This window comes from Trachypithecus francoisi, unplaced genomic scaffold (assembly GCF_009764315.1).
Source record: "Trachypithecus francoisi isolate TF-2019V2 unplaced genomic scaffold, Tfra_2.0 Lachesis_group11, whole genome shotgun sequence".
Lineage (NCBI taxonomy): Eukaryota > Metazoa > Chordata > Mammalia > Primates > Cercopithecidae > Trachypithecus > Trachypithecus francoisi.
In genome coordinates this window covers 38154563-38168600 of record NW_022681456.1, presented here as the reverse complement: position 1 = coordinate 38168600, position 14038 = coordinate 38154563, and the positions used below count along the sequence as shown (strand labels likewise).

The 14038-nt window shown below is 41.0% G+C and overlaps 2 protein-coding genes across 24 annotated transcripts in view; one reads left to right on the top strand and one right to left on the bottom strand.

Moving 5' to 3' along the window:
• The window catches only part of FGD6 (FYVE, RhoGEF and PH domain containing 6), a 135792-nt gene extending 131333 nt beyond the window's left edge, over positions 1-4459 (bottom strand). Inside the window, exon 1 of one of the 2 annotated variants that reach the window (XR_004439669.1) lies at positions 4169-4316. Coding sequence is in view for 1 of the 2 variants with exons in the window: in XM_033221024.1 (XP_033076915.1) it covers positions 4169-4184 (16 nt within the window). In the remaining variant the exon portion in view is untranslated. Of the gene's footprint in view, positions 1-4168 lie in introns of both variants that reach the window. The other variant, XM_033221024.1, reaches the window with a different exon arrangement.
• A 228-nt stretch (positions 4460-4687) lies between these two features.
• The window catches only part of VEZT (vezatin, adherens junctions transmembrane protein), an 89728-nt gene continuing 80377 nt past the window's right edge, over positions 4688-14038 (top strand). For 7 of the 22 annotated variants that reach the window (XM_033221002.1, XM_033221011.1, XM_033221016.1 and 4 more), the window contains exon 1: positions 4688-4829. In XM_033221002.1, coding sequence (XP_033076893.1) covers positions 4794-4829 — 36 coding nt within the window. In that variant the 5' untranslated portion in view covers positions 4688-4793. Of the gene's footprint in view, positions 4830-11371; positions 11429-14038 lie in introns of all 22 variants that reach the window. The other 15 variants (XM_033220999.1, XM_033221004.1, XM_033221003.1 and 12 more) reach the window with 7 other exon arrangements.

Here is a 14038-nt window from a genome sequence, read left to right as displayed (position 1 = left end):
CAAATCCTAGTGAGAAATCTAGCTGCAAATGTCTATTAAATTAAACCCTCCATTTATTAAGTCAAGTCTTAAGAGAAAGTATGAATGCCTTAGGTCTCTTCCCAACTGCCCATCTTACTCAATAAAAACTGACAGATTGTCAAGTTGATTTCATTTCTGAAACCATTATCAAAACATCCTACCTCTGGATTTTTAAAAGAATTTTTTAAAAATTAGTTTTGACAGCCTGGCACAGTGGCTCAAGCCTGTAATCCCAGCACCTTGGGAGGCCAAGGTGGGAGGAGAGGTGGCCAAGGTGGGAGGATTGCTTGAGCTCAGGAATTGGAGACCAGCCTGGGCAACACAGTAAAACCCCGTCACCATGGAAAAACAAAAAAATAGTTTCGTAAAATAAAGAGTTCTTGAGATTGGCTGTACAATGTGAATGTACTTAACACTTCTGAACTATACATTTAAAAATGAGTAAGATGGTAAATTTATCTTATGTGCTATTTTACCACAGTTGGAAGAAAACTTCCTCTCATCAAATTAATCTTTTACTTTCTAAATCTTAGAACCTTGTCAGAAACTTCAGGGTCATTTAAATATCATTTCATAAAAATCTCTGGTACCAATTTTACTCTTTTTAAAAAATGTGTTTTGTACACAAATCTGCTTCCAAGAGATATAAATTCCTGTTCTAGTGTCACAGAAATTCAGTTAAGTACGTATGAGCTGGAGTTGATTCCCAATAAATATAGCAAAGCCCTATCATGTACATAAAGCCCTCAACGCCTACTCACTGAATTCAATTAATAACTGTGAACTTGGGCTTGCCACTGTTAGTTAACTGTGTATTGAAGGAAGTCAAAGACATAACTCAGGGAGCTGGCTAACCTAACTGTGGGCCTTGTGCAGATCTGGCTGCCTCACTTTCCTTCCTTATAAATGGGGGAGTTGAACAGGCCTCTAAAGCCCATAGGAATCTGAGATGATAACTTCTGAAATACTCGTTTCAGGAGAACCTTATGTACTGTGGCCTCTTTCTCCTGCATGGATGTTTTTTCAGTGCACCTTTGTCTGTGTTCAGCATAAGACGCAAGCTCCAGAAGGGCAGGCACTTTGTCTCCTTCACTGATGTATCCCAGTGCTAACAACAGGGCCTGGGAATAATCACAGCTGCCACATATACATACTCTTTAATATGTCTCCGTAACAGAAAATGTCTTCTCTAAAAATAATCACATTCAAAAATGTACATCCATTTTAATGTGGAATAATATTTTGAAAAGTTAGCAGGAATCAATTTCAACAGGATTATGGAATAATTCCTTAATTATTAATAGCAACAAGTGTCCAACTAAGTCACTGGTATAGCCATATCCAAAATGCTTCATTATTTTTTTTTTCATGGCTCTATTTTGGAAGCTACACAACTCAAAAAATAATAAGCCATTATATTATGGTATGCTCCAAAGTCAAACTCTTGAAATAAGTGCATGACGTTTGGCAACAAATCTAGCACCTTTGGATCTTAATACTGTATCAACAGTCAGACCCAAAGCTTCTTAGAGCAAAGCAGCAAATCTTTTATTTACACAGCTGTTTGGCTCCAGGGAAATATAAGGTAAGAAAGTAAAGCACTAGTACCATTTTACTAACTATTACAAACATATTCGTCATCTGTTACACACAGATGGCTGTGGTTCACGTGTACACTCTCTGGCTACTGGACCAGTCAAAATGCAAAGCACAGACAATGAGACAGTGACCTGTACATGTTCAAAAGGACACAAAATATATACCTATATATACCTATAATTCTCTCTCCTTTTTTCTTTTTTTTTTTTTTTTTTGAGACAGAGTCTTGCTCTGTCACCCTGGCTAGAGTGCAGTGGCTCAATCTCTGCTCACCACAACCTCTGCCTCCCGGGCTCAAGCAATTTTCATCTCAGCCTCCCGAGTAGCTGGGACTACAGGCGCATCCCATCACATCTGGCTAATTTTTGTATTTTTAGTAGAGACAGGGTTTGGCCATGTTGGCCAGGCTGGTCTCAAACTCCTGCCTGCCTTGGCCTCCCAAAGTGATGGGATTACAGGCGTGAGCCACCGCGCTCAGCCTTTCCTTTTTCATATACAGCTTAAAATAATTCTGAAATATCCACCAAGGGCAGATTCTTTTATAGATGCAGAAAAACAAAGCAAGCTTTTCTGCTGGATATATATAACCTAGATGTTCTACAACATTTCTTTTATTTTCTTAAACCAACCCTTCCAAATACCACAGATTAGATTCAAAAGCAAAAATCCCCTCCCTTAACTTCAAATAACCTTCCTAAACGTTTCAATGAATTTGACCATTGTTCCCAAAAAGCACCATAATCAGCTTGTAAGAACTATGTATACATATAAGAATGGGTAGAAATAAAACCCCAGTTCTCTTCCATATTCCCCATCTAGACACCAGAAAGAATTATAATAAATCCAACAGATGGGTGAGCAAAAAAGTAGTTGATGCTTCTCAGCCAGCCATGCTAAAAACCAACCAACTCTGCTAGACACAGGAAGTGTCCCACTTTAAACACCACAAAAATTTCTGTGGATTTATTTAATTGTAAACTTGATAAAATACAAAAATAGCTTGCATTATTTTAGGATAATTCAAATGCAAGAATCATGAACTTCCAGTCTGGGCCCTAGAAATTGGGTTTACATAAATGTCAAATTACATGCTTCTGTGCCTGTTCCTTATAAACTGTTAAGACTGGAATTGAAAACTGATACATATAAGATACGGTTATTTTAAATACATTTGACACCTCCAAAAAGGAAAGAACTAAAACTGGCTGGAAGGATTTAAAAATTTCCAAATACTTTTAATTTAAATCACTTTCTTGAACGAAGGTAAGGCACAGAAATTTAGGATGAAAATAATTTACCTTATGTAAGTATAAAGCCTCCCTTTGGTAAAGAAAAGAGAGTTTATAAAGATATCTCATATATGTGCATATAACATCAAAAAGGAAAGACCCATCTAAGACCTACTTCTTGCTTTCTTTTCCTATTGGCTAACTTCTTGTTTCGTTTGCTGTAATCTGAGCACACGGAGCAATGCAATACTACAAGATATCTAGGCTTTAGAAATAATACAAATCAGAACATTTGAGTGCTGTTTGACAGTTTCAAGTTGCAAGAATTTTAAACAAATGCCAAGAAAAGCAATGAAAATTTAATCTGATACTTCAGTGCTGATTCTGGAAGTAACTTTGAGAGGAAGCTTTGAACTATTTCACTATAAAATTTATAAAGAAAGTTTGTTTCAACGTGGACAAAAACGTAAAAGAATCCATAACACTCTACTTAATACATAAGTTCTGGTTTAAAAATTAACCTATGTACTTATAAAGTGATCGTAACACCACTTTGGTAATTATTTTGTAAAATAGAAATTGTTCCTTAAGAATGTTCAGAAACACAACGTCTAGAATTGCTGAAAATCCACACAAAGATAGAGCCTTTGTCATTTTGATCAAGGGGAAAGAACTATGGGAGACAGACAGAAAATAAAGCTTTGTTTACCCTAATCAGGTGGAAACAAACAAATAAAGTATTTGTTTTCGGTGCAGACAAGCAAACAAACAAACAAAAAAACAAAACTCTAACAATCTCAACTCCTCTGCTTCTCAGGTAACAGAGGTAAAATCACCAGGACATGACAATGTCTACGCCTCTTTAAAATGGGTAAAAGGTTTACCAGCAGATACAAGGTTGAAAGCGACTCACTTAGTGGCCAAATTGAACACGCTGAGAACACTGCCTTTGCCTACAATAACTGATTTATTAAGTTGGGAATCTACACTATTTTCACATGCAAAGGCAAAGTCCTCGCGCTGCTGGAGAGATGAGCGAACGCCCTTTACACATTGCGTTTCACCTGGTGCAGAGCCCCCAGCAGAATCCCCCTTGGAAGGGAGGTCCCGAGAAATCCCGGGTTTCCAAACAGCACCTCTGGGCAGGAAAAGACAAGAAATCCGGGAGCGAACCCCATTAGCTTCGAGCTTGCCGAGGTGCTCGGCAAAGGTACGGGGCACACAACTCGCCTACCCCGGCGGAGAAAGTTGCTCGCGAGCCCAAGCCTAGCAGCGCTCGCCACAAACTTTCCAGCAGCAGCGCGAGCGCCTTCACTTACCGGCTGCTGAAGTCATGATTCCCGGTGCAGCTCGCTTCCCCGCTCGGCCCCTCAATCCATGTTCCCCTTTCAGTCCATTGTTTCCACAGCTTGGGCAGAAGAGAAAAGCCCCCACAGCGCCCACATTCCGTCCCGCCGCCCCGCGGCGCAGCCTGAGCGCCACACAAAGGATGCGGCCAGCTCCAGAGACCCTGCAGCGCTCCCGGGCGCGAGCCGCCGGGTACGGGCGGGCGAGCACGAGCGCCGCCCAGTTGAGCTCCAGGCGGACGGCCAGGCGCGGGCACGAGCAGTGCTCACTTAGTCTTCGCCGGCGCGTGCCCTTTTCGGGCTCCAAAATTCAGCAGTGCTGCGGGCGCCCCCTGCTAGTCGCGGCCGTAAAAGGCAGACAAAAGCCCTAGTCTCCTCCAATCGGAAGGCTCGAGCTTCGGCTCGCTCCCGCCTCTCTCGCTCACACGCTCACGCTCTTCTCCAATAAGCGGGCTCGAAAAGTGGGCGTCGGCGGCGAGGCATGTTGGGAATTGTAGTTTTCTAGACCCACGAGAAGAGCAGGAGCTGGAGCTCCGTGCCGCCCGTTCTCCCGCCTTCATTTCCCATCGTGCTGAGGCGGGTGGCATGGCGGAGAAGGATGACACCGGAGTTTGACGAAGAGGTGGTTTTTGAGGTAAGGGGAAAATGGCGGTGGGTGTGGATTGCCTTTGTTTGAGAAGGACGAGACGGAAAGCGAGGAGGCAAGGCGTTCCCGGGGCTAGGGATCGGGTGACGCGCTCCAGCTGGCCTCGACTACCGAACCCCAGCGATTTCAGGGCCTAGTGTTCGTCGTCGCCTGACAGGTGTAGCCAGAGGCGCCCTGTCCGTGGCCGGCCTGTATCTCGGGCCCGCCCAGAATTCCCAGACGGTGCCCGGTTGCCAGGCCCTGGGCTGGAGCGGTGTCTGTTCCTTCCTAGGAATGGATGTGCCGCGCGGAGACTGCGCCCGGCTGGGGCGGGGCCGAATCGTGCGTTTTAGATAGTCACAACTTAGCTTCCTCCTTTTCCATCCGCGATTTTTTTGGGTCAGTATCTAGAAATGCTTCAGGTCACTGTTCACCGTCAAGGCGTGGCCCTCGGAATGAAGGCAGCAGGTGCCGGTTTTCTAACAAGGTTTAAAGTCTTTATGTGGGACCTACTGTGGGTGGTTAGGGCCGGGGCGTCTCAGCATCTAGATTCGATTCTTTTGTCCTTTGCTGTTGCGCTAGGTGTAGCCAGTTCTTCTGACTCGAGGCTCTAGATGTGAGTGCTTTTGTGTGAGACTATTTTAAGACGTTCTCTGCCATCTTGAATGAAAAAAATCGGCCGAGTGTTTTTGATGCCATTTTTTCCATCAGACACAGGTCAAAACTCGCACCCCTGTACATACGTGTATTGCATGTGTACGCTTTACTTTCATTCATCCAACTAGATTTTAAGAAAATTTAAAAATGGAGTTACCCATGCCATACAGCGACAGAGCGAGGCACAGACAGGACAGAATGTTAAATGTTAAAATATGTACAAATTGTCATTGAAGGATTAGTTTCTGTTCTTGCGGCCTCCCAGAGGCTACACCCAGTACGCGATATCCGAGGTGAATCTTTAACTATGAATTGGATTAGAAAAACCGACAGGGGAAAATGTATTACGGGGAAAGAGAACTGAGTATGCCAAGCTTGGGAAGTGTGAAAGTACCTGGCGTGCATTTTTAGGGGGCGGGGTGTGGAGGGTGGCTATGTAAAGTGGCTTGATGTGGCTGCAATTTAGAAGCAGTGGAAAATGTGGCTATTTTACCGAAATGAAGAGTCTAGATATGAGGCGTTCATTAGGGAAGACAAGGGCCTGAATTTTGGAAATGAGGGACGTAATGGAATAATGGCTTGGACAGACACTTGTAAGTTAAAATCGATTCAATGTTTATAGATTGAATGTGGTAGCTGAAGGAGAGAGAAATAGATTTCTAGAGTAAGGGTAACTGATGGATGTATTTTATTAATCCGTTATTTTTGACTTGTGAATATAATAGTAATATATGCTCAAGGAACATTTTATTATAGAAAATAAGCCCCCAAGTTAAAATCACCCATTATCCCACCACCCAAAGATGGTCACTGTTAACAATATGGTATATGTTCTTATAGACTTTATTTCTATGTAAATGTGTGTTTATGTGTGTGTAATGTTTTAGCCTCTATATTAAGACACAATGTGTGTGTGATATTTTTTAGAACAAAAGGTATACCACATAGAATTTTGTATATATTTTTCACTGTATCGTGAATCTTTTCCCATTCATCATTCTTTGAAAACATTAATATCCCCTCATATGTATCATAATATAACCTTTTTTTTTTTTTTCAAAATACCATTGTAATCAACAGTGATATAAGCCCATCTTTAACTACAACTCTGGTTTTCTTCGGAATAATTTTTAGAAGTAGAACTAGTGGGTCAAAGAATATGAACATTTAAGACTTACACAGATAGGTTATACCAACTCAGGTTTCCATTAAAAGTAAGAGAGTATTGGTTTCACCAAATCCTCAACAACAGCTTTAACAGTTTCTTTTCATCTTTGCTAATTTGGTAGGCAAAAATAACATTCCATTGTTTTAATTTACATTTTGTGCATTTATATATTTATTAGCCATTTTTATTTCTTTGAACATTTATCTTCATATTTGTTGCTCATTTTCTTATTAGCTGCTAGCTTTTAAAAAATTGACCTGCGTGAGTTCTTCATATATTACTAAGCCTTTGTCATACTTGCAGAAAAATTTCCAGTTTGCTGTTTGTTTGCTTTTTGTTATACACAATTTTTATTGCAGTATAATTTATAGAAGGACAGGGCACAAATCACATGTGTGCGGATGGTTATATTTTCACATGTTGAGCACACCCATGTAACCAGCACCCAGATCAAGAAACAGGACAGGTCCGGCATGGTGGCTCACACCTGTCATCTCAGCACTTTGGGAGGCTGAGGCAGATGGATCCCTCGACCCAGGAGTTTGAGACTAGCCTGACAGCATGGCGAAACCCGATCTCTACAAAAAATACAAAAATTGTCTGGGCGTGGTGGAACGTGCCTGTAGTCCCAGCTACTGGGGAGGCTGAGGTGGGAGAATCACTTGAGCCTGGGTAGGTTAAGGCTGCAGTGAGCCATGATCGCGCCACTGCACGCCAGCCTGGATGACAGAGCCAGAATCTGCCCCCAAAAAATAAAAAATGAAAAAGAAACAACATCACCAGCACACCAGAAGCTCCTCCTGGTCCTTTTCCATCACTATTCCCTACCCCAAAATGACCACTCTTTAAATGTAATAACCTAGATTAATTTTGTCTATTTTTATTGTTTAGACATTGTGCATTTCTATTTATATACTCTCTTATTTCTGACTTTTATTTTCCTCTCTGGCTTTATTTGTGAGATTCGTCCATATTGTTAACATGAGAATTTTTATTTCTGCATAGCATTCCATGTGAATATATGATCATTTTTAAATTCATTCTTCTGTTGATGGTCATTGAGTAGTTCCCAGGTTTAAACTAGTGCTACTGTGAACCTTTTCTTATGTGTTTGGTTAAACATATTTCTGGTGGATATGTATGTAGGAATGGAATTGCTGGGTCATAGCAAATACATAGATATTTCCGTAGATATTGCCAAATTTTATTCCAAAGTGGCTGTACCAGTTTATTCTCCAGCCAGGAAGGTATGAGAGGTCCCTTTGCCCCACATTCTCATCAACACTTGCTAATTTTAGTGTTTTTCTTTTTATGATTCTAGTGTTTATGTCTTGGTATCTCCTTGAGGTTTTTAGTTTGTATTTCCTTGATAAAGATATTAAGATTTTTAATGTGTTTATTAGCCAATTGTATATCCATTTTGTGAAGCCACATCAAATTTCTTGCATTTTTTTCTACTGAGTTGTCTCTTTTTCTTACTGATTTGAAGGAATTCTTTACCTACACTGGATACAAGCTCTTTGTTAGAGACGCAGTTGGCCCTCCTTATCTGAGAGTTCCACATCTACAGATTGGACCAACCATGGCTCACACCTGTAATCCTAGCACTTTGGAAAACCGAGCCAGGAGGATCACTTGAGACTAGGAGTTCGAGACCAGCCTGGCCAACATGGCGAAACCCCGTCTCCACTAAAAAATACAAAAACTAGCTGATAGTGGCGTGCACCTGTAGTCCCAGCTACTCTAGAGGCTGAGGCATGAGAATCGCTTGAACCCAGGAGGCAGACATTGCTCTGGGTGACAGAGTGAGATTCCATCTCAAAAAAAAAGGGAATACTCAGGCCCAGTAAGGTGGCTCATGCCTATAATCCCAGCACTTTGGGAGGCTAAGGCAGTAGTATTGCTTGAAGCCAGGAGTTTGAGACCAGCCTGGCCAACATTAACAAGACCCTGCATATTAAAAAAAAAAGAAAAAGAAAAAATTAACCAGGTGTGGTGATGCATGCCTGTAATGCCAGCTACTCCAGAGCCTGAGGCAGAAGATTGCTTGAGCCCAGAATTTGAGGCTGCAGTGAGCTACATTTCCAGCCTGGGTGACAGAGTGAGACCATATCTCTAAATAAATAAATACTCAAAAATATTCAAAAAATAATACAAATAAAAAACTTTACAGGATAACAACTATTTATATAGCGTTCACATTGTATTAGGTATTACAAATAATCTACAGATGATTTAAAATATGTGGGAGAATGTGTGTATGTTATATGCATATACTATGCCATTTTATGTAAGGGACTTGAGCATCCATGGACTGGGTGTTTGCCCCAGTCCTGTGACCAATTCCCCATGAATAAAGAGACAACTGTATATACCTCATATATCTTACCTTGGGCTATTTGTGGCTTCTGCACACTTTTAATCGTGTCTTTCAATGAACAGAAACTACTATAATCCAGTTAAACCTTATTCTTGTATGATTAGTGCTGTTAAAAAAAAATTTGCCTGAGGCCGGGCGCGGTGGCTCAAGCCTGTAATCCCAGCACTTTGGGAGGCCGAGACGGGTGGGTCACGAGGTCAGGAGATCGAGACCCTCCTGGCTAACACGGTGAAACCCCGTCTCTACTAAAAATACAAAAAACTAGCCGGGCGAGGTGGCGGGCGCCTGTGGTCCCAGCTACTCGGGAGGCTGAGGCAGGAGAATGGCGTGAACCCGGGAGGCGGAGCTTGCAGTGAGCTGAGATCCGGCCACTGCACTCCAGACGGGGCGACAGAGCAAGACTCCGTCTCAAAAAAAAAAAAAAAAAAAAAATTTGCCTGGTCTAAAGTCACAAAGATATTTTCTTTAAAAGCTTTATTTGACCTTTTCCCGTTTAGATCTGTCATCCATCTGGTACTGATTTTTGTATGGTAACAAGTGAAGATCAACATTTTTTTTTTCCCCATGTGGATGTCCAGTTGACCTGGCACCATTTACTGAGCAGATCATTTTTTCCCCCACTGAACTGTAGTGTTGCCTGTGTCATAAACCAGGGAATCTTTTATGTGTGAATCTCCTTCTGGACCCTTTCTTATTTGCCATTGATCATTTTGTCTATTCTTGTGTTAATACCACATCATTTTAATTACTATAATTTTAAAAATAGGTTTTAATATCTGATAGCATAAGACCCTTCAGCTGTATTTTTTCTTCAAGATTGCCTTTGGCTATTCCTGGCCCATTATATTTCCGTATAAATTTTAGATCAGCCTGTCAGTTTTTGTGGGGAAAAAAAAGACCTACTGAGACTTTGATTGAAATTGCTTTGAAGCTATAAATTACTCTGGGGAAACTTAACATCTTTACAATATTGAATCTTCCAATCTATGAACATTTATTACTTGCCTTCTAAATGAGTCAGGCAACTTCCCATTTCATTCTGTGCTCTGGGACTGATTTTACAAAATGAGAATTTTCTGTTTCTTCAGGGTATAGCTAAATTGGCCTTACCTGGGGAAAAGAGACTGAATGTTGTCTATCAGTTCAATTTCTTTTATGGTTATTGCTCAGGTACAATTTTCTATTTTGGTAACTTTTTTATTCTGAAAGGCAGTGTTAAAGATATGGGCTCTGGAGCTGGATAACCTAAGAAATCCTAGGTCAGCTATTTATTAGTTAATGTGACTTTGAGCAGGTTACTTGTCTAAGCTTCAGTTTTCTCCATATTAAATAAAAATAACAGTATCTGTCTCGTAAGGTAGTTGTGAGTACTAAATGATTTAATATAAGTGAATTACTTAGATGAGTACTTGACACATTGTAAACACTCAGTAAATACTACCTTTTATTAAATGTTTCCAGCAAATTGCTTTTTATCTAGGTTTTCAAAATTGTTGATATATTCTTAGTAGTCTCTTAATTTTTAGTTTCATTTAGAGCATGAATTAGATCTGATTGTTGTTATGTTTTTCTTTTTGTTTTGCATAGATGCGCTGGAGTGTCAACTAACCAGATAGACTTTTCATTTTTTTTGAGACAGAGTTCCACTCTTATTGCCTAGACTGGAGTGCAATGGCAGGGTCTTGGCACGCTGCAACCTCCGCCTCCTGGGTTCAAGCAATTCTCCTGCCTCAGCCTCCCAAGTAGCGGGGATTACAGGCATCCATCACCACGCCCAGCTAATTTTTGTATTTATAGTAGAGATGGGGTTTCACCATGTTGGCCAGGCTTGTCTTGAACACCTGACCTGGGGTGATCCACCCACTTCAGCCTCCCAAAGTGCTGAGATTACAGATGTGAGCCACTGTGCCTGGCCCCAGGTAGACTTTTCAAAGAACTAGTTGTTGATTTTGTTTGATCAGTTCTATTGAATTTGTTTGTGGTTTTAAATTTTTTAAAATTTCTACTTTTATCCATTTCCATTCATCTATTTGTGTTTATTTTGCTATTTTTGTTCTGTTTTCTTTAGCTTCTTGAGTTAAAAATCTAAATGCCGAAAATAACTTGTAAGGCTATAAATTTCCCTGAGTATTGCTTCAGTTATATCACGCAAGTTTTGAAATGTAGTTTGTCTCACAGTTGTGTAAGTTCCATTTTTATTTCTTATTTAATATCCAAGTGTATAGTTGAGGGATTGATGTTATCGTTGGTGATTATTTTTCTCCATGTATCCCTCAGACGCATAATTCCACCGTGATCATTATGGACTGCATCACTGTATTCCCTTGTCCTCTGGGTTCCATTTAGGTTTGGCCAGTGGGAAGGACCTGCAGATCAGAGGATGGAGGAAAGAGCGCCAGAGAGGTTTGGGTGTTTCTTGTCTGAATTCTTTCCTTCGATGGCTACTATTTGTTAGTGATTGCATTCCTGTACCTAAAGCCACAACTTTTTTTTTTTCTTTTTTTTTTTAAGGCAGGGTCTTGCACTGTTCCCTAGGCTGGAATGCAGTGTTACCATCATAACTCACTGCAGCCTCCAACTCCTGGCTCAGGCGATCCTCCCAACTCAGCCTCCTGACTAGCTGGGAGTACAGGCATGTGCCACCACATCCAGCTAAACTATAACTCTTATCAGGGGATTCTTCTTGAGAAAGGCTTTGAGCAGCCATCTTATTTCCTGCGTTTGTGCTTTACCACCTATGAGAACTATAACCCCCTCTACCACTGTTACCACTTTCATTCAATTTAGATCTCAGGCCACTGACTGAGAAAGGCCTTCTTTTGAAGAGCTGAAAGCTTGTTAGGCACAATGTTTTCTTGCCGTCTACCACTTGATTACTCAGCCAGTGGAACATATTTCAGGTTCTGCTAAGTCAGCCCTACTTCTAGATACTAAGTACTGTGTCAACCGTACATCCTAATGCACAGTGACTGGTTTTTGGCACCAGGGACTGGGTTCATGGAAGACAATTTTTCCACAGATGGAGGATGGTTTCAGGATGAAACTGTTCCACCTCAGATCATCAGACATTAGTTAGATTCTCATAAGGAACACACAACCTAGATCTGTTACATGCGCAGTTCACAATAGGTTTCCTGCTCCTATGAGAATCTAATGCTGCCGCTGATCTGACAGGAGGCAGAGCTCTGATAGTAATCCTCGCTCACCCACTGGCCCACCTGCCTGCCGGCCGTAGGCTGTATTCCTAACAGGCCATGGACCAGTACCAGTGCTGTGTGGCCCTGGGGGTTGGGGACCCCTGTTAATGCAGTAAACAGAAAGCTGTCCGTGTGCCATAAGCAGAAAGGAATTTAGCATAGGGAATTGGTGGTTAGATTATCATTGGAAGGCCTACAGGATCAAGCTCTATCAAAGTTGCTATGCTCATGAAGGCAAGAGCACGTGATTATGATCATAGTTACAGTCCAGGAATCAGAAGCCATCACCACATCTGCTTCGCAATAACCTAACAAAGTGATACCTTGGTATTGGAACTTGGAGTGTCTCCACTGTCTCTACCACATCTGCAGCTGTGTTACCAAGAAGCTGGAGAACCCATATTGGAATATTGCTATAGAAGCATTTTGCCTCACAGCTTTGTTTCATAGAAAAAAAAGAAAAAGAAAAAGAGAAAGAGAGAAGGAGGGAGGGAGGGAAGAGAAGGAATGAAAGAACAAATGGACAAATGAAATAACAAGGCCAGGAGTGGGAGGATCAGAGAATCACTTGAGCCCAGCAGTTTGAGACCAGCCTGGGCAACATAGCGAGACCTTGTTTGTATAAAAAATTATTTTAAAGAATTAGCTGGGCATGGTGACATGCACCTGTTGCCCTAGCTACTCAGGAGGCTGACACAGGAGGATTGCTTAAACCCAGGAGTTCAAGGCTGCGATGAGCTTTGATGAGGCCACTGCACTCTGCCTTGGTGACAGATTGAGACTTTGCCTTTATTATTATTTTTTTTAAAAAAAAGAACAGATGAAACAAAAGCCAAAGGAGCCAAAAGTGGACTTCTGCTTCTCTTCCACCTTCCCAATCTCTTACACAGCACTCCTACTTGGGGAAACCCTAATTTATATCTAGAATCCTAGCTGCAAGATAATTTGGGAAATGTCAGATGTAGCTTTCCTGCCTCTGTAACACAAGAGGTACACTGGAAGAAGGATTGTAGAATAGAGATAGAACAAGCCAGTTTGCCATATCTATCTTAGGGCCTAACCTTGCTTCCCCTAAGAAAATTTAACTGTGATTTTTTTTGGGGGGTATATTTATTGTAATACTGTTATTTTAATGATCTTCAGAGTCAGAAAGCAGACTGATTCATGTCTGAGACTTACCTAGAGAATTACATGCTGCATTAAAGTTAAAAACTTAAATCATGCAGAGTTTTGGAAAATATTCCAACAGCATCCCTTCCCTTAAAACAAACTCTTTGAGGTATCTTGTTTTAATTTCTATTTCTTGGATTATTTGTAAATTTTACAGTATTATATTTTGAGTCATTGTATTTCTCCTTCCAGTGATAACATTGAGCCCTCTTAGTCTGAGAGGAGTAGATGTGCACTGAAAGATAATATAAGAGAAGGACTAAGGGAGGAAAGAAAGAGTGAAGTGCACAGGCCCAATTCCCATTTCTTGCCCTAGAATCTGATTACCTTCATTTTATCAGAGCTAGATTCCCTGTATACTTTCAAGGTTAATTCCATTATATTGGAGGCTGACTCCTCCTTCTATAAGATCATTTGTTTTAATCAGAATCTTCTATCATCATTCTGCTCTAAGAGGCTGAATTGAGAAGGACAGTATAACCTCATCTCAGACCACTTAGGCTAAACAGCAAAAGAACAAAGTTTAGAAAATGATGGATACTATGTCTAACATGAGTATTAACAAAATAAGCATGAAATACCCAGATTGTTGTTTTACTCTATTATCGTCATCATTAATTACAGTGTTTTGAGAGTAAGAATTCTC